This window comes from Rattus norvegicus, chromosome 3 (assembly GCF_021556685.1).
Source record: "Rattus norvegicus strain SHRSP/BbbUtx chromosome 3, alternate assembly SHRSP_T2T, whole genome shotgun sequence".
Classification (NCBI taxonomy): Eukaryota; Metazoa; Chordata; class Mammalia; order Rodentia; family Muridae; genus Rattus; species Rattus norvegicus.
In genome coordinates this window covers 27288192-27312776 of record NC_141536.1, presented here as the reverse complement: position 1 = coordinate 27312776, position 24585 = coordinate 27288192, and the positions used below count along the sequence as shown (strand labels likewise).

General features: G+C 39.1%; 1 protein-coding gene across 9 annotated transcripts in view; it reads right to left on the bottom strand.

The window, feature by feature from the left end:
* The window catches only part of Arhgap15 (Rho GTPase activating protein 15), a 604300-nt gene that overhangs the window by 505802 nt on the left and 73913 nt on the right, over positions 1 to 24585 (bottom strand). For all 9 annotated transcript variants that reach the window (XR_015682721.1, XR_015682718.1, NM_001429793.1 and 6 more), the window contains exons 3-4: positions 17180 to 17248; positions 2373 to 2434 (exon numbers count right to left, since the gene is read on the bottom strand). Coding sequence is in view for 5 of the 9 variants with exons in the window: in NM_001429793.1 (NP_001416722.1) it covers positions 2373 to 2434; positions 17180 to 17248 (131 nt within the window). In the remaining 4 variants the exon portion in view is untranslated. The remainder of the gene's footprint in view (positions 1 to 2372; positions 2435 to 17179; positions 17249 to 24585) is intronic.

The following is a 24585-nucleotide window of genomic DNA, read 5'->3' as shown; positions in this document are numbered from 1 at the left end:
GATGCTCGAGCGATCTTAACTGGTGAGTACATTTCCCAGGGAACACTTCTAACAGGTTCCGAAGAAACAACTGTGTGTGATTTCTTGCAACGTTTTAGGTTTTGGAAGAGTTAGAGATAACTTAGAGGAGTTTGTGCCTAGGAGACTTGAGAAAATAAAAGTTGGTACAGATACATAGTATCAAGGGGGCAACCCCTGGAAGAACATGGTCTTTGACTATGGCACCACAACACATATCTGTTTATTAGTATTGAATGGACATAGCAAGAAACCTGAGCTTTTGAATACAAAACTGTTTATGCAATCTAGAATACATTAATACTCGCATTATTACAAATAATTATTTTGTTGATTTGTTTTGAATACCATACATAAAAAGAAATGTCCGGATAGGGGATTTGAAGACTAATTAGAGCACGTATACACAAGAGATTGATATTCCCATCAGAGCATATTTACACAGAAGATTGAAATTCAAAGTAGAAGAGAATATAAATAAAACCACCCAGGGGTCTTGCCCACAATGATAATATCGCAGGGCTCCACCTGAAGGATAGCATCAATTCAATTCACTGCACCTGAGAATTATAGAGCAAGAACTAAAATTTACAGAACTTTAAATAAAATATTCTGAAGAATGTATGGCATGCAAACTGAATGAGAAACCAATAACATAGAATACAGACCAATGCATAAGCCCCTATGAATTTAAGCTTCAATCAAGACAGTGTACACAAGTTCAGTATGTTTTTATGCAAACAAAAAAAACCACACAGTGGTGCATACACTGAAACGCTGCATTGTGTTCCTGAGAGTAGGAAGGAAAAATGGCTCTCAGCATGCTTTAGATCCCTCCCTCCAGGTTGGCTAATAGAATACAGATGGAGGGTGTCCGACAGCCACCACAGAGGACTGTCACCTTGTTTTCATGGCCTTCCTGTTTTCTGTGAAGCTGGAGGGTGACACTGGTCAATGCTGTCATATCTGGCCATCCCAAACCCAATGAGGAATGGACTCAGCTGGGGTGTCTTGAATGGGGTTGGGGTGGGAGCTCATGGGTTGGTCAGGTAAGAAAGCGTCTTGGTTTACTCATCTTGACCATGGTACTACTGCACCCTCCACATGCCTGAGCTGACGACCGTGGCATGTGGTGTGTTGAAAGGAAGGGCAAGTAGGCTGAGCGGCTCTGTCAATTATGCCCACCTGTTGCTCTGTTAAAGCTTGACTGAGGGTTCTCTGGAGACAGAGAAGGCCAGGCCTAAAGCTGCTGTGGACTTGATCTTATCTCCCTCTGGACCCCTTGAGGGAGGTTGGTTGCTATGCTGCTTACAAGAAACAGTCTTTGGGAAGAATCTAGCCCTTTTCCTGTTTAATATTAGATATTATTAGATAGATTCTGGTGTAAGCACCAGAATTGTGAGTGCTACTTCTATTTTACTTCTTTGAAGTAAATATAGACACTATTCATGATAGCCATCAAGCCAAAGGATATTTTATTCTCTAATGTGAGCCAGGACATCTTTCTAGTAACATATTATATAATTCAATTAAATATAGTTCCATTGTGTAGCTGATTAGAATATTTATATATTCTAGTAATATAATATTTATATTATAATAGTAGGACACTCATGAAGAAATGTTATTTTTACTTTGAGTACTTTCACACACCTTAATTTTTTGTGTAATTACTATAAAGCTAAATTTAGAAAATACTTGATGCAAGTATTAGCGACATTTCTAAAATAAACATGACTATTTTAAATCCCTCCTCATACAAACAACATAGCTAGTATCTTTCTTGACCAAACTTGTCAACTTGTCCTTTTTTTCTTGAACATCTCTGTTGTTCCTGCCCCTCACCCTAGGGAGGGTTTTTCTTTTTTTATCATCTTAAAATTTCCCTCACTATACTCTGTTCATGATTTTCTTTTTCTTTTCTTTTATTCTAAATGATTTTATTTTGAACTACAAATATGGTTCAAATCTTCCATCCTTAAAAAAAAAAAAAAAAAAAAAAAAAAACCTTCCCAGGCTATTGCATAGAGATCTTTACATGCTGCAAATGAATTCATTCAACAACCCAATCTGTTAATCCAGAAATCATGTTTCCCTTTTTATGTTTTAAAGATTTCTAGTCCTAAGAAGACGAGACGTCAGCCACTTTTACATTCTGGGCAACGCTATAGAATGCAATGTCTTTCTTTGAGAAGTATAATTATTTTACCAATAAGGGTGTCAACAATGGTAACAGAAGGGACTGTTCTAGTTAGGTCTGGATGGCCTTGCTTCTCAGACAAAAGCACTGACACAAGCTGAGGAAGTGGGAGACTGTGTAGTTATGTAACAGAGAGTTGAAGAACTTTCATTACCTTAGTTTCTTTCCTCCATCTGCAATTTTGGCTTTTTGAAGATACCCTTCTTTTTCGACCATCTGCAAGAAAAACGTGTATGTTAAAACGGTGACAAACTCTTATGCATTTCGGTATGAATGAACCCAAGTTTCTAAGCAAGTCATCCCAATGATGGAAGCTTCCAGTCACAGAGCTTCATTAATAATGCATACAAGACTATGGGAAGCGCACACGAGATCTAAGTCTTTACAAGCTTTACATATCAAACGATAGATTGTAAGGATGTATATGAATGGATCGTTTGATAGTGATACAGCACCATTTTCTCCCCTTTACGTTTCTGGGAGTCACTTCCTTAAAATATTGACTTCAAGGATAAAACAAAGAGAAATGCAAACCTTTCCGAAATCCTACCAGGAAAGCTCTTCCTTTGTACCTCCCCATACACCTGCCGAGGTCAGGAAAAAGGAAACGGAACAAGAAGCGAGCCTGATGAATCATGGGAAGACATTACAATGGTAACATTTTTGCCCAGTTAGCCAGAGACAAAGTAGCCATTCTCTGGTTGGGGTCTAAGCTGTATAACTGCTTTCCTTTGCCCGATTGTACTGTTGGCTTTCATCCTCACAGACTTGCACACTCCCTAAACGGTATGGAACGATTTACTATAACACAACAGAGGTGTTCAATAAGTCCCAGCCAAAATACATACAAATGCAGATCATAGTATGTTGCTTCCCAGCGAAGTCAATATGGTGGTTTCAGTTTAATGCTGGTCTATTTGTGCCCTCCTGACTTCCTGGTCACCCTCTTCCAGTTCTTGGCCTGTGCTACCTTACAGGAGTAACACTTTCCTCATGTTCCATCCATGTCTAACAGCTGAGGGACATATTTCCCCAGTGCCACCAGTGTGCTCAAAATCTCTGGGCATAATATTCCATGCATTATGTCTTCATCTTGAAAAGCCCTATATATGGCAAACACAATTTTAACCTCTTTTAAATCCAAGCCATATGGCTTTGTCCGATGTTCTTTCTGTTGTTTGTTGGATTGTCTTTGAGGCTCCCCAACTCCCAAATTCCACTTCATTGTTTCCTTATCACTCTGCCCGCACCGTCAGATGACATAATGGCTTGGATTGCTTACTACACCTATGCTCTAAGCCCACTGAAGACAAAGGATTGTCCCTTTCACGTGCTGTGGGAACCCAGAGTCACCGTATTGGATTGTATGAACAAATATACACATGAATGGATAAGCGAATGATAGTTAAACTTTTTACAGAAAGTTGTAAAAGTCAAAACTCTTCTTGGGTAAGAGGAAAAGGCACTATGGAGTAGTGAGTTGTCCCAGAGACTAACATGGTTCCAATGTAAAGAGTTGCCCTTGTAAGATTTGCTCTGCTAAAGAAGATGCCGATGTTATCTTTCCTTGGCTCCTATATTTTTCTATTCCTAATGCGTCTGAAAGTACTTATCTTTCACATTACATTTGCTAAGTGAGTTTGTAATAAATTAACTGTAGGAAATTATTAGGAGAAGGACAACGGATGGTGGCAAAAATATTTCTTTTCCACATAGGTTAATAAGATGTTTCTTCCTTCAGTATGTTCGCCACAAGTCTCCCCTTTGAGGCTGACCTTTAGAACTGTGGTGTGCGTTGTGTTATTACACAGTGTTACGCTTAGTTGCGTCTCTCTGTGTGCTGTGCCCACCTCCTTAATCTGTGTATACTGTCCCTCTCTTAGGTACCAGAGAATTTTGTTACCCTCTAAATTCCAGCATGTTTTCTGGGCCATAGAAGCCCCTGAAACTGTAACTTTGCAGTCTTTTCTGCTTTTAATTCTCTTAGTACCACCGTAAACAGTTGCATTGATCTAAGCCTGTGGTGTGTATACATGCTTACAGTCTAAATGTGTGACACGAGTGTGCTTGGGCTTTACGCCCATGTCTTAACTCTCTCTCTCCACCCCCTTCCCCTCCCCCTCCCCTCCCCCCTTCTCCATCTCTCTCTCTATTTCATACATGGGCCTACTTCTGGGATCAGTTGTTCTCTCTCCACCTTGTTTCTCTTCCATTATTGTTGCACACGTACGTTCCCTCAGCACATTTTCAATTAATCGCACTCCATTCTCTCAAATATCAGTCACTATGCATGCACAAGAGTTGAAAGATTAACAAGACAGGTCTGGTCTTACTCCAGCTTAACCCCTAGGGGCCCACATCAAGACATCCCTTCTTTGTAGGGAACTGATTCAACGCTTGCACTGAACAGTCTAAACAAGCTATATTTGGGTGCCATGCTGACAAGAAAGGCATCCCAAAGGTAAGCTTAGTGATGGGAATATTTAAGGGATTGCCAGCACACACCTGACTTTCCCAGCATTCTACACAGCAGGGAAGCAGCCATTCTGAGAGGCTTTGGCTGGGTGGGAGGAGGTGTCCATGTAAACAGAAGATTGCTATGTATTGGACATCTGCGTTTATATGTGGTACCTTGTTCATTGTATTCTTAGTCCCGTGGTCTGTAAATGTCAGTTTATAGCTCGAACATCAGGTTGTCTAGTCTTCACTCATTTACACAGATATATATATATATATATATATATATATATATATATATATATATATATGCTTTAAATTTAAGTTTAGATTCCTCCCATGGCAGATTGTAGGGCAAACTGAAATTCATTAAAGGAATAGAAGCAACCGAACCATGGATAAAGAAATATCAGCCAGTCTTTGGATGCTAAATGTGGCTTTGGGAGCTATTTCTTCAATGTCGGCTAGAATCCCTATTTAACATTGTGTGGCAGGAAAGATCAGCAGTTTGTCCAGGCTGGATGCCAGCCAGTCTGCCAGCACTGAGGAAGTGCTTCCGTAGCATCCTGTGTGCTGAGACGCAGCTAAGGAGAATGAATGGCACTGGGATTTCGAGACAGTACCTGTTTATAAACCAAGGTTGGACATACAGACAGGCCGAAGAGAAGAAAACTTTTGACTAATGGTCCCAAGTGTAACAAACATGAGCCTATCATCTCTCATACAGACGTTGCAGCTTATTTTTTTTTTCAATGTGAATGTCTCATGTTAGCAGATACGATGCCCACAATAGGTTTCATAGATCTATAGGGGTCCACTGGACAGTTTTGTTAAAATAAAACGAAATAAACTTGATTGAAACGTTCACCCAATTTTGTTGACAATTTGGCTTTCGGCCGCATAGCTCTTTCACTTTATAATATTTGCTCCGCTGACGTGTTGAAATTTTTATTCTCTCTTCCTGGGTTCTTCGTCTGTTCTTGTCGACAAGCCATATTTAGCTTTGTAGGTCATCTGATAAAGTCAGTGCCTTAAGTAGTAAGAGTCAGAATATGCCCCTCCCCCTTTGTACTCTTCAAGGAAGCAGCACTGTGTCCTATAAACGCTGATGTTATTGGCAGTTAGGATTTATTCTTTATCAAATAAATCTGGGACAAGCCTTCATCTGAAACTCGGATTGTCCTTCTGAAAGAGGACTCACTCTGTGAATCATGCGTATGGCTGACCCATCTTCTAAGGGAGGTTACTATAACCACGACCCTGAACCACTGAGGTTTTCAAACAGACCTGGCATTCCTATTTCATAGGAAAGTGAGTGCTAAGGTTTTCATAGCTCACAGTGCTTTGCTGCTATTTCCATTTGTTGACTTCTATTAAGACACGTCAAATGAAGACACGTCTTCTCACATCATTTTTATACGCCCCAATGTTCCTCTTCCCTTCAGTAATTGCCTTTCACTTTTCTCCTATTCCCAGAAAGAGACATTTTTGTCCTTTCCTCTGTGTGTGCTTTCTTTTTTTTTTTTTTCTTTTCTTTTTTTTCTGGAGCTGGGGACCGAACCCAGGGCCTTGCGCTTGCTAGGCAAGTGCTCTACCACTGAGCTAAATCCCCAACCCCGTGTACTTTCTTTCTATTGACATTGTTCTCAATTTACCTCCTGATGCTAATCCTGGTGGTTAACTTGAGTTGGATTGAGGAATGAGTGTGAGGATACTCAAGCACACCTCTGGGCGTGACTCTGCAGGCATTTTTATGCCATTAAAGCATCAATTCAGATTTTAATACACTATTGGGAAGTGCTGGGACAGTGAAAGGCACTGCCTGGCTTAAGGAAGTAGGGCAATAGCAGGGAGCAAGAAAAGACAAAAGACAGGGAGGGAGAGAATAGGGGACAGGAAGAATAGTGGTGAGAGGGGCTAGAGAAGTTCTTGGAGATTCTCTTTTACTTGCCTCCCTCTTGTTCCTGCTCTGATTCTTCTTGACCTCTATGCAACGAATAATGCCTCTACTACATATTCTTGCTGCCTCCGAGGGCCTACAATCTCACACCTGGCCCTTTGTAAATGTGACATAAATAATATTTTCTCAGGTTTTTGTTTGTTTTGTTATTATTGATTTTTAAATTTTTGTTATTGCTTGATTTTTATATTTGTTATTGTTGATGTTTTTGTGTTTTTAAATCATTAACTACAAGCAAGCTAAGAGTCATATACTCACATTCACAAACACATACAAAATCTACATACACTCACACACACAAATATCTCTCTCTCTCACACACACACACACACACACACACACACACACACACACACACACCAAAAGTAAGCAAAAACATTAAGACATGTTTTTGTGCTGGACACCTACACTTCACCATGAAGCCTGTCATGGAGTGTGGCTGATATCACACAGTCACTTCATGGACAGAAACTAACTTTCCCTTTCTGGACAGTTATCAACTGCAAATAGTTCCTTTGGTTAATATTGTGCCCACTTCTCTGCCTCTGGGTTGAGATTTTAATGGTTTTAACTTGTGCAGATCTTGTATGTGTGAACTTGTGTCAGAGTTTTTGTGAGTGTGTACGTGCATCAGACCTGTATTATCTGGAAAACCCTGCTTCCTTAAAGCTACCCATTATTTCTAGCTTTTACAATATTTCCACCTATTTTCCTGTATTGTTTTTGGTTTTGTTTGTTTCTCTCATTGGATTTACAGTTTGCTCCATAGGAGTAAGCTCATATCTCTTCTATAAACTTGGTCAAGAACCTTCTTTGTTCTTGTGATAAAATACTATGACCAAGGCAATTTATGGAAAAAAAGTTTGGTTAATGATTCTAGAAGTAGAGGCAATAATGGTATGGAGGCGTGGCAACGGGTGGCTACAGTGGAAAGTAAAAATCTTCAATAACAAACACAAAGCAGAAAGAACAAACATAACACCTGTCTCCAAGATTGGACCATCTTCCCAAACAGCACCATCAACTAAAGCCAAGTGTTCAAATATCTCACCCTAGGTAGCCATTCTCATACAAAACACCACAGGAGTATTTTGTTAAATAGGTAAATGCCTTCTGAGTACATATTTTTTCACATGTGGAGATAATTGAAGCTCTACTTTCTCAGCAGAGAAGTGCCTTTGTGCGGAGGACAAAGGTCAACGACTGAGCGAACTGCAGAGAAACAGTTCCATGGCATCCTAGTCAACAATGGGACGTCTTTCTCAATCTTTTCCAACAACACTCAGGGAGCTTGCCTCAAAGAAACAAAAGCAAGGAAACAAGAGACAAGCACCCAAACAGCCAAAATGAAAACAAACGGCTACCAACAGATTGGGAAAAGATCTTTACCAATCCTACATCTGATAGAGGGCTAATATCCGAAATACACAAAGAGCTCAAGAAGTTAGACTCCAGAGAGCCAAATAACCCTATTAAAAAATGGGATACAGAGCTAAACAAAACATTCTCAGCTGAGGATTATCAAATGGCCAAAAGGCACCTAAAGAAATGTTCAACATCCTTAGTCATCAGGGAAATGCAAATCAAAACAACCCTGAGATTCCACCACACACCAGTCAGAATGGCTAAGATAAAAAACTCAGGTGACAGCAGATGCTGGCGAGGATGTGAAGAAAGAGGAACACTCCTCCATTGTTGGTGGGATTGCAGACTGGTAAAACCATTCTGGAAATCAGTCTGGAGGTTCCTCAGAAAATTGGACATTGAACTGCCTGAGGATCCAGCTATACCTCTCTTGGGCATATACCCAAAAGATGCTCCAACATACAACAAAGGCACATGCTCCACTATATTCATAGCAGCCTTATTTATAGTATCCAGAAGCTGGAAAGAACCCAGATTTCCTTCAACAGAGGAATGGATTTAAAAAATATGATACATCTACACAATGGAGTACTACTCAGCTATCAAAAACAATGACTTCATAAAATTCATAGGCAAATGGAATGAACTAGAAAATATCATCCTGAGTGAGGTTACTCAATCACAGACAAACACACTTGGTATGCACTCACTGATAAGTGGATATTAGCCAAAAAGCTCAATTTACCCAAGACTCAATCCACAGACCACAGGAAGCTCAAGAAGAAGGATGACCAAAATGTGGATGCTCTCACTCCTTCTTAAAAAGGGGGAAAAATCCGTAGGAGGTGGTATGGAAGCAAAGTTTAGAGCAGCAACTCAAGGAATGGCCATTCAGGGCCTGATCCACATATGGCCCATATATATACAGCCACCAAAACTAGATAAGATTGATGAAGTTAAAAAATGCATGCTGAAAGGGACTGGATATAGATCTCTCCTGAAAGACAGACACTTCCAGAGCTTGTCCAATATAGAGGTCAATGCTAGCAGCAAACCACCGAACTGAGAATAGGACTCCCTTGGGAGGAATTAGAGGAAGTGTTAAAAGCTTGCAACCCCATAAGAACAACAATGCCAACAAACCAGAGCTTCCAGGGACTAAACCACTCCTGAAAGGAAAGACTATATATACATGGACTGACCCAGGGCTCCAACCTCATATGTATCAGAGAATAGCCTTGTTGGGGCACCAGTGGAAGGGGAAGCCCTTGGTCCAACCAAGGTTGGACCCCCAGTGCATGGGGAATATGGAGGGGCACATAAGGGGGATGGATGGGGGAACACCTGTATGGGGGAGGTAGAGAGAAGGGAATGGTGGCTTGTGGACAGGAAACCGGGAAGGGGACTAACGTTTGAAATATAAGTAAAGAAATATATCTAATAAAATTAAAAAAAGAAAAAGAAAACAAACCGCCGAAACTCTTGAGAGACTGATCTGGCTTTAGTGATTCTTACTGTCACAGATCCTTTGTACTCTTTAATTCATGTGTGGAGTGTGCCTTCATGCACACACCCTCTCCTCCTTGTCTTAGGAGTGTGTGGGATCATGTCTCACTCTAGGGTTCCTCAACTGTTTATCTAAACACTGGGTTTGGTGAAGCCCATGCTATGTTTGACCAAGCTCCTGGCACCGCACCCCTTATTAAACCACTGTGTATTTCAAGGGAAATGCTATCCACGTGTTGTTGCTTTCTTTCCCACTAACTCATCAAAAGATCATTTTGAAAATGACATTAGAGCCTTTCGTGTTTAAGGTCTCCCATGAACTTTCACTCGGAGCCTTTTGTGCTGAAGCCATCATGTCTCATTCATTCACCACCAAGAAATCCAGTTTCTGCTTAGGAGATGTGTTTAGGAAGGGTCTCTCTGTAGCTGGAAAACTTTCTTCAGTCGTCCGAAGGCTTTTCTTAGAATTCAACGTTCAATATGTTCCCTCGGGAATTTCTGTTTCACGGCTTTTGCTTTCACTGCTGCTTGTTTTTTGACCATCAATGAAGTTTGCAGAGCATGGTCTTCCTTTTCCTTACTGTCCTAGCCTCTTACAATTACAATTCGTTTGTGTCGTAACCTAATTTTACTCTGTGGAAAGAGAGTTGTTCAATTCTAATCGTCTTTGTTGTTGTTCTTCTGCGTGGTTTGCTCTACTTTACAATTAGATGAATTATCAGTGGGGGACATGGCTGGGGGACAAAGCTTAACTGCACTCTGGTTCCAGGGCTTCTACAATTCTTCTCCTCACCTGAAGCATCTTCCCTTGAGGTAGTGCTCCCTCTGCTCACGCACCATGGCCCTCCTTCCTTGACCATCATATTCTACTCAGTATGGATTTTTTGTTTGTTTTTATTTTTTTCATACACAGGATATGTAATCCTGGTTGACTGCTGGTCTGGATACATCTATGTACTCAAGGCTGGCCTTGAACTTGCAGACTTCCTGTTTCTGCCTGTATTTCTGTTTGTATTATAGGCATGTATCACCATGCCTAGGTCATCCTGCATTCTTGAAATTTTTCAAATACAATTGAAGTAAATCTGTTCCACCTATAACCTGAATGTGCTGTCTTTTCTTGAATTTTCTTTTTCTTCCTATTTTCATACCTGGCTTCCATGGTTCTTCTTATCGTGCAAATCTTATTTTAAATGACACTTTCAAAGAGTACTTGTATGATGACCCATGACTCTAAGATAGGTCTTTCCTCTCCCACAGACATTAGTGTAGAACAAAGCCTTTCTCTGGTCTTTGATGCGTCTGCTTGTCCATAGATCTTTCTCCAAGAAAAGCCATGACTTGTTTAATCTCTCTTTAGATTCCCATAGCCTAACCCTCTTCCTAAATGGCTGTGGCCTAGACAAATACATGAATGAATATGCAGTCTCCTGCTCGAGGAAATGAAATACTTAATTTGAAATGGTTTTTATAATAAAATGATTCAACCATATACATTATTATTATCTTAATTATTGAGATGATATATTTGGCAAACGTAACTCTAACTTAGCAAAATGACATTTTGAAAGATTAAAGAGGTTTTTGTTTGTCTTTTCCAACTTAAAGAAACCTTAGCTAGTCAATAGAATTAGTCCCACAAAGTGACTACTCTTTTTTTCCTTAAAATAAGAAAGTATAATATCTTCATAATACATTTCATCTTCAAAGCCCCTGCAAGTATTAATTACTTCGCAGAATGTTATCGTTCTTGAAAAGGTAACACCTGTGACTTAAGTTTATCTGCAAATGACTGATTTGCTCTGAGCCAGGACAACTTCCTGAGCTCTGCCCTCAAAATCCTCCCTGCTCAGGAGGAAGCAGATGATTCCCTAAAACCCACAGCGGGCTTTTGACTCCTGCAAGGTTATCCACAGACATGCCCTACGATGTTTCAATAAAAATAAAGAAGATAAAGATTTAACATGCTATAATCAGGGTGATTTTTCTTGAATCTTTGGTTAAGGGGGAAAGTGCCTTGGAACTAATTGGGTCTCATGCACAGTATTAATGTGGGATATATTAATAGAAGATCAAGAAACAAATGCAGAGAGTATATTAGAGGTTTGTGTTGGGTGTTTCATGTTTAAAGCCACTGCCTCATAGCCGCGTTAAGCAATCAGAGTTCTCTGCTCTGATTCGAGCTTCTTTCACTGAAGCCCTGTGATAATGCATCTGTGTGGCATTAATGCTGTATTTCTTTTTGAACTGTGGCCACTGTGAGCACTTTTAGACTCCAATTAGGCATGTTTCGAAAGTAACTGTCAAAATACACGTGTTGTTCTTTTAATTACCCATGTTGATCACGATCAGCGTTATTATAAGGGAACTGTAAAAAAAAATAGTGCATGGTTCCCCAAAGGAAACATGTACTCACTGGACATCGGCAATGACCGTTTTCATTTTATAAAGTATAACATTTTACTCCAAAATGGGGAGGACCTAATGGATCATTTGAAAAGCTGTAACCAAAAATGCAGTCTCACAATTCTTAAAAATATTTAAAAGGATTCTGTGAATAGGAGGTAAAAGAAGTGAGATTTTTACATCACAGCCAATGTTTTGAAAATAAATACACATGAGAATTCATGTTAAAATATAAACAGAAATAATAATATCGACTCAAGGAATTTAGATAATTGCTCTGAATTATTTTTGGGACATTGTTTCAGACATGACAGAGTGTCCTATAGATGCTGACAACAGAACACTGTGGATGACTGGGCCGCCGTGCGGAGGCATGGAGGAGATTGGGCGACCGGGAGAGATCTTCACAATATGTTTCCTCTTCAAAGCCCTCGCAAGTATTAACTAATCCACAGAATGATCGCGTGCTTGAAAAGGTAACACTTATGACTTAAGTTTATCTACAAAAGATTTGTTGTGAGCAAACAAGCCCAAGTTGTAGGAAAGATTCTGCAGGTAGAGGAAGAGTTCAAGTTAATCAGACTTAAAGCAAACTTTGCGTCTTCTAGAGCATGTCTTCATAGGGGGTAATAGATAGTTTAAAATGTATAGATTTGCTCTTTGAAAAACTTCATGGTTCTTTCATTGTTACATTTCATGACAGTCTACTCTCCAGATGGGAGTTTACATAACTGATAGCGAGTTTGCCTTTAAAATAAAAGTAGGAATCCGAAAGACGTCATAGAGGAAATGTTGGATGTTTCTTGTGCTCAGAAGACAAAGTTAAGTGTATACTCAGAGAAAGGATGCAGGGGAGCCCACATCAGTACCAGGAAGCAAATAGATGATAATTATAAAAGTTGGGGGAAGTAGTGGCTATGTGTACCTACGTGTATGTGGAGATGAGGGGAATAATCCCTTTAGAGAGACGACAAACTATAATTTACTTAAAAATATTGAATGTTTTGTTTTGTTTTATTATTTCTTTTTAATGTCACTTTCCAAAGCACCACAGTTTCTTCTTCCTTTTTAAATTGAAACTGCAAAAGGTAAGGCTGCTCACCATGTTAGTTGATAAAAATATAAGTTTAATATCAGGAAGATGAATTAAGAAGACAATCTCAAACTATCCTAATGGTTTATGTAAGCTCAGGTTGTATCCTAATGGTTATCTAAGCTAGGTTGTACTTGATATGGAGTCATAGCTATAAGGTTGAAAATTAGATGATAGTTATTAATTAAATTTGGAAATAATCATAATTAAAATTCTTAACCTCCATAATTCATAACTATATTGTATGTTAAAATTTGTCATACTTTGACATATTACTCAACCAACCATATTACTCAAATTTCTTGGACATTTGTGTATGTGTATGTGTGCATATATGTACATGTATATATTATGTATGTAGACATGAATAATTATTTATATATTTATTTTCATATCCATTGTGGTGTTACACTGTGCCAAACTCTAGATTAAGTCCTAATCGTGAAATAGTAAGTTGTGCATAACCTTCTTTTAATATAAGTTAGAACTCAGTAAAGTATAGTGCTATTTATCTGGAAAAGAGACAAGTCCAAGTTGCTCTTGGAAAGCAGACTACACAAGGGCAAACTAATTCAAATTTGCGAAATCATAGGGATAGTTCCCTTAAAACCATAAAGTTAAGAAGCGATAGTCTTGACAGGTGGGGGTGGCCTATGCCCTTAATCCTAGCCCTTGGGTGGCTGAGGCAAGTGGAGCTCTTTGAATTTGAGGGTTCCAGCACTGCTAAGGCTTTGCAGAGAAACTCTGTCTTGATAAAAAACAACACACACACACACACACACACACACACACACACACACACACTAATAATCTTGAAAGCAAACAATAAGCACATCTAATTTCAAAACTGAAAACACTGAGCTTCATTTGAATAACAAGTATAAGTTTATCACTGTTTTCAGCTAACATTTTTATAAACCCTTAATGCCTGTGTTATATCAATTGGCAAGCATGCCTTCCCAGAACAAACGACAATGTCAACAGCAATATAAGGGGAACAGGACATAACACAGGGAGCACAAGTCACAACCCCTCACTTATAGGCATTTACAGTGCAACCATAGAACAAGTCTATTACCCATGAAATAAGAGTGGCCAGCATAGCAATATTTGGACATGTGATAGGACAAAAGCGCCATAATTACTAGAGAAAACTCCAGCTCCTTCAGGCTAAAAGCCATGCCTCAATCATACTTCTATTACTGGCTCGAGGGTGTGTATTTGGGAGTGGATAATATATAGCATAAATCAAGACCATGAGAGCACTCTATAAACTTGATGTTATAGGTGAAAGGAAGCCAGTTTGTTTAGATAAGGAAAATGACATATTGAAAATACTGCTTTCAAGTAGGTTGTTCTTGGGTTACTGCCCAGGTTTGCCCTTGTATGATCTGTGTGAAAGACATAATGAGGTATTAAAGGTGGCATTTCAAAGTCAAGATGATGATATGTGTGGTCACAAAGAGAAATGTATGGTCACATGACTACTGATGAGAGGTTAGTTCGTAAGATTAGAACAGAGGTATGCAGCAGTGGGGGATGGGGAAATGGGGATAGCCACTAGAAAGTCCAAGTTGCCAGGGACTGAAGAGCTTCCCAGGACCCAACAGGGATGACATTAGCCAAAATATCCAGTATAGGGGATATAGAACCTGTAGAGACCATACCCAGTGGATAGACACAGCCACCAAGTTGAAGAATGGGGCCATCTCAAAAATATTAATCCAGAATTGCTCCTGACAAAAGGAAATACAGGGACAAAAAGTGGAGCAGAGACTGAAGGAAAGGCCACCGAGAGACGGCCCCACTTAGGGATCCATCCATCTGCAGACAGTAAACCCAGACACTATTGCTGATGCCAAGAAAAGCTTGCTGACACGAGCCTGATACAGCTGTCCCCTGACCAACACAGATGTAGCTGCACACAGCCAGCCATCAGACTGAGCGTGGGAACTGCAATGGAGGAGGTAGGGGAAGGACTGAAGGAGCTGAAGGGGTTTACCATCCAAATCCCCCCCCCCAAAGCTCCCAGCGACTAAACCACCAACCAAAGAGTACACACGGAGGGATCCATGGCTCCAGCCCCATATGTAGCAGAGGGTGGCCTTATCTGGCATCAATAGGAGGGAATCCCCTTGGTCCTGTGGAGGCCCAATGCCCCAATGTAGGGGAATGCCAGCACAGGGAGGCGGGAGGGAGTGGATGAGGAAGCACCCTCATATAGGCAGGGGGTAAGGGGAGGGGATAGCGGGTTGGTGGAGGGGAAACTGGGAAGAGGGATAATATCTGAAATATAAATAAATAAGCTAACCAATAAAAAAGATAAAAAGATGGTTGGTTGGCTAGCTTGGAGCTGAAGAGATGTCAGTGTGTTATACTGCTCAACTATATATGTGCACATATACTCTCACATGTATGTACATTAACATGTGCGCATGCATGCACACACACACACACAGAGTTGTACATGAATGATGGTAAAGAAAATAATCATCAAAAGAAAAGGCATGTGAAACCTAGAGATGTTTGTCGCGAATGGAACTGGTTGATGAGGAGGGAAGCAGTCCGGGGAGAAAGTGGTGATGGGTAAATTTGGTATATTTTACTTTGCTTTTTTTAGTGAGAAAAGTCTCAGAAGAAATGACTAATTAGCACTTGAACATTTATGAAAATAGTGAAGTGTAGCTCTTCTTATAACCAAAGTCATTATCTTCACACTATGCTATATACTCAAAGGATACTTACAGAGTTCTTTCATGCTCTTGCAATCATGAGAACCACAGAAATCGAATAATGAACATAGAAAGGAATTCCTCTACCCTAGTATAACCACATTCCATTGTGCTGACAAATGAATAAAAGGTAGTGTTGTTTAAGAGGAATATTGAATAAGGGTAAAGATAAGGGAGTCAAAAGACATTAACAAGAGTCTATTTAAAATTTTATATTTATTCTGTGTATGAGAGAGAGAGGGGGGGAGAGAGAGGGGGGGGGAGAGAGAGAGAGAGAGAGAGAGAGAGAGAGAGAGAGAGAGAGAGAGAGAGAGAGAGAGAGAGAGAAAGCATACAAGCTCATGGTGCATAGGTAGAGTTGAGAAGACAGATTGTTGAAGTCAGTTCTCTTTTTCTTTTTTTTTTTCCCGGAGCTGGGGACCGAACCCAGGGCCTTGCGGTTGCTAGGCAAGCGCTCTACCACTGAGCTAAATCCCCAACCCCAGTTCTCTTTTTAATACAGGAAAGCTAACTGTAAAACCCAGGTTGAATGTGTTGACAGCAAGTGCCTTTATCCAATGAGCCATCGTATCAATCCAAGACTTAATTTTAAAAGTGATATAAGAATAATAGCAGGTAAATGAAGCCATATTACTTAAATATATTGGTTACAAATGAATTGAAGTTTTTGATGAATGAGTGAAATAACACTTCAAAGGAAGAACTAGTTTGGTTGGAGCAGAATAAGCCAGAAGAACAAGGTTGTATTAATGAGGTAACTGAATCTTTAAGACTTTGGAACTTCTGTTTGCTTTCTAACTTATACCCTTGGGAGAATAGAAGCCATTGAGAGTTTTGAGTCAAGGAGTGATACTGTAGGCTGATAGACACAAAATGGTCATTTTAACCTCTGTCATGACTGCAGGAGGAGATGGGAAATGATTGGCTCATGAGTGCAGATCCTTTATGGATGGCGTTTTATGGAAAGGAAAGGTTCTACAGGCTTAAAAGGCTGGCACAGAGAAAATTAAACAGGAAGGAGGAAGGGGTCCTATTCCAGGCCATTATGTTCTTGGAATAGAGCAGCGGGTGTTTGTGTAAACACAGAATTAACTGGATGGGGGGCAGGATACATATATTTGAATTTCTTGTCCTAAATACAAGTCTTATAGTATTTGACACCAAACACTCACATCTAAGATTTCTTACAGAAGTGGATCCCATCAATAACTGTGTTAGTGAGCTTGACACTACCTCGGTCGGCCATCCAGATATGATCTAGTTCTGAGTGACAGGTTGATTGTAACCTTTAACTGTCACTGAACTAGGCACTAATAAAATATAAATTCTGGACTGCCACAATATCCGATAATTGTGTGTCCAGTTTCAAGTTACTGAGTTTAGGCAACTTTTTGCAGTAGTAGATCAAAGAGTACAATACTGTAGTAGAATTCGTCACTTACTGGATGTTCTAGTGGTGGAATGACATCTTTCAGCACATGCTGTGAATGATTCCTTCTGTGCCGGGAAATCTGCAAACACATTGACATTTGATACTATTACATTGCTTTTCTTTACGAGTTTGAAAATCATTTTAATGAGCACAATTTAGTTGATATGCAAATGAAAATGAATGTATTAAAATGCAATCAAATAATGATAATAACATATATGTAAAATGAATAATGTATTAGATGTTAATTAATTTGAATAAAATTTATATTCCAAGATGGCTGGCTGCAAAAATAGCACTCTTCTATACCTTGAATTTCCCCTTATCAAGTAATGAGATCCGTAACACAATATTGTACATCATCAGACTTTTACACCTGCTTTAACTAAATTATATGATGTAAGTGCCATACACGACATTAAAAGTTAGAACACAAAAATCATATGCATATCCCTGTTGGAACTCTTAGCTTGGACAATAGTCTCAATGTTATGAGGAAGCTTAAAACCATTCCATACAACGTGTCCACAAGCAGAGGTTTTGCCATTTTGTGGTTGGCAGAAGAGTGAGGGTCTAGTAACCAACATCACCCACCAATCACATGAATATGAAACTTCCAGAGGATCAATTCACCCAGCCATGGATAGACCTCCACCTTTAAACCAACTCTCAAGCCATTCTGGAGCATCATGGAGAAGAGACAAGCAGACCTTATGCTTTATTCAGACAAACATTTTTCTTTTGTTACCAGACTCAAGGCATAATAGAATAAATATTTTACATCTTTGTCTTTCAGCATCTTAAAACACAGTAACTGGGAAAAATATTTCATGCAAAAACATGATGTATTGCTTATGCTGCCAGCCTATAATTCTCTGGATATGTGCAGTATTATTCCCACATCTTCCTTTATTGTTCAGATGCCATTAAATACACATAAGTCGCATGACACATGGTCTTTGAGCAAAGAAGAGTGAAAGTTATTGTTCTTTCTCCAGAAGAAGCATCATAAGCAAATTCCATCATTAAAGAAGAGAAGAGGAACTTATGATCTAATGTGATTGAAAGATTAAAAGATTTCATTAGTCAGATTACTTCATATTTTACATGAAAGATAGAGGGGAAGAGAAAGGAGAGAGAAAAAGGAAGAAGGGGACGGAAGAAATAAAGTAGGTCTCAGCACTTTAATTAGATATGAAAAAGGTATGTTAGGTCAATGTCTGTGAAGATTTTGAGGTAATTGTATTACCATAGAAACTAGAAGCTGGGCCTAAAGTTTAGCAACTCTATACAGTTCTGTAACCTAATATTTATTCCACAAAAACTAAATTATAACGAAAGCAAACTTTGAGATAATTCTTTCTATTGCCCAACTCGTGTCTGGACAGAAGGATGAACACAATGCACAGGGAAGCACATCCAGAAAGCAGATGCAGACTGGCTTTGATCTCGCCATTATCTGTTAATTGTGGCAGATAAAGTGAAGCACATAACTTGAGTTTCAAGTTCAAACTCATTTAGCTCTTCAGAGAGACTGTGACTTCATGAAAAAAAAATATTTGTCACCAAAGATTGTGGAAATAGAGCTTGATGTAGTTGGAAGTTGTGATGATTCATCTTCGTTTTCAATGTGATTGGATCTGACATTAAGGAAGAGACACGTATCTGGTCTAACCACTAAAGGCATTTCCAGGAAGGATCAACCATGGGTCATGGAAGAATCTCGACACAGTGAACAGGACCTTTGGTCTGTAGTCAAGAGGTCCACTGAAAAAGCCTTGCTGTTGCCCTACCTGCTTGATTTTTTGCTCGTAGGCATTTTGATAGATTTATATCCTGCCGCTGTGACCACTGTGGCTGCCATCAGAACCTAGTTTCTTGGACGTTCCAATGTGAGTTTGGAGATCAGCAGCTCTGCAGGAGTGCTCCAGGTCATCAGTACTAGAGTGGGACTGGTGGGGCATCTGAGTTCTCAGCCTGTCAAGTGTTACAGACAATCACTGCTGGAGTAGCTAGGCCCTATCATGTAAGCCAATCTAATCAGTCAGTGTTGGTTAGAATCGACTAGGGGATGAGGACTGATTTGGAGATGTCTTTTTTGCTAGGTTGACAGATAGGTTTCTAAGTGTTGAAAAATATGTACACAGTAAGAGAGGTAAGGAAAGAAGATATTGTACTCTTGAAGCTATAATTAGCTTATCTGATGGTTAGAGCTTGCCATTTGAGTAGATTAAGTTAATGGAATGTGAGGAGAAAAGAAAATACATCAATGTTCAATTAAGTTAATGGAATGTGAGGAGAAAAGAAAATACATCAAAAAAGAAAATACTATTGTCCAATCGGACTTTGTTCCAAATTCTCTGTGTCTTTGACACTGGTTAGGACTCAACATTGAACTAATGTATGTGGAATGAAAATTCAGGACCCTGGGTCATCAAGTGGAGGCAACTGTCTAGGCTCAGAAAGTTTACGTTCACTAGCTATTTAACTTTAAATATGGGAGGGGGATAGTTTTATATTCAGAGAATATTTCAGAGCTTCCTGTAGAAAAACAGCCTCTTCTTTGTGTAAGTGTGAAATAAATCCCCATTTCTTGGAACCATGACATGGTTTAGAGAATTTGAAAGCTGGCATTACTTCAAAAGTATAGCCACAGTAGACACTAAAACGATGTAGATTCAAGACCTTGTGTGTAAGGACGCCGAGAGCAAGAGTAGTCAATGAGAAGAATTCTAGAAATCTCAGCTTCACAGTGGCTGTCCACAACTCAGCAGGGAGAAATGATCTTTCTGTATTTGGTCCGTTAAATAAGTAGAAGGTTGTTTCATGATGCCTTAGATTTAGAATTACATCTCTGAAGTACTTATACTCGCATCCATACTTACCTGTAAGAATGGAAGTCATGAATGATAGAAACTTTCATTTTTTTATTTCCTTAAAACCCAACTCTATTTCTAGCTTGGGGGTCAATGTTAATTACCTGGAAAATAAAATACTTCAAGTGTTAGAAATAAAAGTTCAAGTGTTAGAGATAAAAGTGCCCAGGAAATTGCAGAATTGATGCATGATGTGGCCTAAATACTCCATCATCTCCTACATACTGCCTGTCACTCATGGAGAACATGTACCTCGAAGGCAGGCTTTCCAATTCTGCTTTGTTCTCATTTGCTAACAGTAGTAAGTTTGTGATAGTTGGGACAATTTAACTCTATTAATTTTTAAGTGTTAAGGTTCAGTAGAAACTTAATGTATCAAAGCCATTTACCAGTATAGTAAAACTGTTGAAATTAAGTAAATATGGAAAACCTCATAAAATAAGCTAATGATTAAAATTTGAAATGAATGTTAATGAGACAAACTGACCATTGCTGAACAGACACCGGTTTTTCTCTTGAAATGGACAACTGGGTCCATGATTTAGCTAAACCAAATTTAAATTGCAAAATGATGAAAAGATAATATCTTATGCTAACATTTGTGGAATACCAACTTGCCAGGTACTATTCAGGATTTTAGTATACATCTGCTAAGGAATATATATATATATATATATATCCGTATATATATATATATATATATTCAGTAAGTAAAGTCATGATGCACTGAAAAGTTGAGTCTTTTCAGTTTATAAAGAAAAAAATGCTTTTAAGGTAGAAACTTTCGAGAGAGTCGAGCTTGTAAATTTTCATGCGTTTAACAAGGAAATTAGAGTCAGTGTCAGACCTGTTATAAGTCATCTTAATACTTCCTTGGGGAGGTAACACTCCTGATGATTCTCAAGTCAATAAGCTGCTGATCTGTTGTGTTCAACCAAGTTATGAAGAGTATTGAAAATAGAGAGTTTTATATTCATCCTCGGTGAAACATTCTTCCCAGGAGAGCAAAGGAACACGGACTTCCAAATCACATGAGCCTGACCCCAGAGTCAGGGTTTTGAAAATTCTGTATCCATAGTGGTTTAATTGCTGCATATAGATATTGGGAGAAATTAGGGTACATCAGACTGTCTTTCTATGACATACTTAACTGGAATAATAAATGTGATGAAAACTGTGTTCAACCAAAATTCTCATGAAATAAGTTTAGAGGGGAAAAAAACTCCAAAACTGTGTTACAAATAATAGATAATGTCCTTTATGAACATTTATGAGTAATGAATTATTGTCTGATTTGGTAAAGTGTCTTGGGATAGCCCTTATACATGACAGTTTGAGACAGTACATAGCCTTACGATCAATTAGTATTGTCAGGACAACCGTCATGTTTGGTACATCATTTCTGCAAGCTCTGAGTAGGTCAGTAAAATACACTTGTTTCTGTTACCAAGTGTTTCTTCTCAGAGTACAGCAAAAGGAGTAATTCATTTAGACCATGCTATTGGTTCCCAACATTTTCTGGACTAGCCGTACCCTGTTTCACACACCTATGCTTTCCTGAAGTTATTTATACCGTGTTTCAGGACCTGACGCAGTCTGATCTGTTAATTTTTAAATAGTTGATGAGTTTGAGAAGTTGACTGTCAATAAAATGATGGTAGTTTAATACAACTTTCTTTCAGCAAGTTACTTTCTCACAGAATTATGGAGGCTTGCCTCTGCAAAAGGTATTCTTATCCCATATGCTTCTTTTTGGTTCTATGTGGTCATAAGCCTAATGGGAACATATACATATGCTGACCATGTAGAAGAGGGCACAGCCACATTTGTTTTATTAGCTTTTTAAAATAATATTTCTGAATTATGAAGTGGTTTCAGCTTCATTTTACAATTCTACTTGGAAATAATCGTGAACTTTGACATGGATTTATTTCCAAAATTCGGAGCAAATAAAAACCTGACAATTCAGTTTCTCTGACCTATTTATTATTTTTTTAATGTTTCTTTTACTTTATTCGATTTTACTTCACTTTTGTTTTCTTTGTTTTATTAAATTGCTTGATTTATTTACATTCCAAAAGTTGCCACCCTTCCCAGTCTGCCTCCCCGAGTTCTTCAGCCCATCCTCCCACCCAACCCCCTGAGAAGGTGCTTCTCCATTTGCCCAGCTACCCTGCCTTACCCCCACCAGCACCCCTCTTCCCCGGGGTATCAAGTTTCCATGGAATTAAGTGGATCGTCTCCCAGTGAGGCCATACCAGGCAGCCCCCTGCTAAATGTGTGCCTGGAGCCATGAACCACCCTATGTATGCTCCTTGGTCTCTAGGCACTCTGAGGGATTTGGGTTCGTTGATGCTGTTATTCTTCCTCTAGGGTTGCAATCCTCTTCAGCCCCTTCAGTCCTTCCCCTAACTCTCCCATATTGGGTCCCGACCTCAATTCAATAGTTGACTGTAAGTATCTGCATCTATTTTAGTCAGTTACTGGTAGAGCCTGTCAGAGGACAACATACCAGGTTTCTGTATGACACACAATAGCGTCAGAATTTGGTGTGGGTACATGGGATGAATCCCAAGTTGGGCTCGCCACTGGGTGGCCTTTCTTTCAGTCTCTGCTCCATTTTTGTCCCTACATTTCCTTTAGACAGGGCCAATTCTGGGTTAAAATTTTTGAAGATAAGCGGGTGGTCCTCTGCCTCAACTGGGGGCGGGGGGCATGTCTTTCTACATTAGCATTTCAGCTAATACCATCCCCTTTGAGTACTGGTCGCCTCTCACATCCCAAGTCTCTGAGCCTTTCCAGAGGTTCCTCCTCTTCTCTCACTCCCTCTGCTGCATAGTTTGACTCTTTGGCCTGTTTATTAAGAATGTCATCTAAGTTTCTTTTGAAGTGACATGAATATGTCTTAAGCTCTTGTTATTTCTGTAACCTACCTCTTTAAACAGTGAAATTGTGATAACGGATGTTTGAATTGATGATAACCTTTCATTTGGAGAAGAACAAAATTCTGTCATGGTTCATCCTTTGTGTGACAAACTATTTACTCAATAATGATACCTTCCTATTGAATTATCAGGGCCTATAAATGGGAATGGTTTGTAGTCGGTCCCATTGAAAAGCAATTTAAATGCAAGTGTCTTGTAATTTGGATTCTCTTAAAATTGATAGCAGATTGACCTATATAACTAAACAATTCTAGATCAAAGCTGCATTTTTCCTTCATGGTCACCACACAGCCCTCTCCCCTTTCTGAATCTTTGTACCTGTGGAAGGTTAAGTGGAAACATGAAGTACCCAGAATGCATAAAGCAAGCTTCCTTCAAACCCCTCCCTTTTCTTATTAGAACATGTGCTATAATTTTTTTTCAGATCTTTAGCTTCCAAGTGGAATTTAAAATTTACTTTTTCAAATATTCTTCATTTTTCTTTCATTTATTTTTCATTTTTAAGAATCTATTTAAAACACATGAAGCTGATGAGTGGGATTAGTCTGTGATATATTGCATACTGTAAAAATAACAGAATTTGGGCACATTATTTCCCCTGTGTGGGAGGGTCTACCATAAAAGTTATACATAAACATGAAACATTCCACACAGCTCTGATTTTAACTAGATTACCATTTTTGATGAAAGTTTATATCTTGTGGCTTAGACTTGAAATAAAATCACTTGAAAAGCATTAGTATGTTCCAAGGTTTTCACAGACATGTGCGTTTTCCGAGGCATACCTCCCATTAGCAACCTCCCTGGATACGTGGATGAAAAGCAGAAATAAATCTGTGGTTAAGTTTAGTCTTTATCTTCACAGTTTCTCAAGAAAATTTTTTTGGTGTATCCCAAGTCTTATATTCAAATTTTCATGTATTTTGCCAAATTCAATTTCTTAAAGCTATCACAATCAGACATTGAGGAGTGTTAGCGGATTCTTTTGGGGATGTGGGGATGTGGCTAATATTTTTAGTACTTGTAACAGTTCAGTCGTTTACCAATAAATACAGCCTAAACGATGACTACTCTTACAGCACATGGGTGTGACATCTAGCTTTGCAGAAAGAAGGCTAACATGGTGGAATTGGACCCTATCACGTTCTTAATGTGTTGTAACTCTGTGGACACCAAACATTTACCCAGTACTTAGTTTTCTGCCGTGACATAAATAAATCTTTCAGTCATCTCAGTGGTAGGCAATCCCATAAAGCAATGAAAGAACGAATTATTTGACTTTGTACCTTATTAGTGCATGACAGATGCATAGCTTAGCAGATACGCTTTCCTTTCCCCTTCTGACCACTGTATTCTTCAAATGTCATAGTGGGAATTCATAACCAAATCTGTTCCCCACACATGACATCTGACTGTTCCTTCATCCTCCTTTTACTGTATAATGTGAGGAATACGACACTGCTTCTTATGTCTTTCACCCTTGAGAAAAATTAAAGGGATCCTCAAGACATGTTACAGCTAAACGTAACCATCATTTCCTGACCCCCAAATAGTCAAAGAGAGGCACCTCTGGGATGGTTTGAAATGCTTGATAC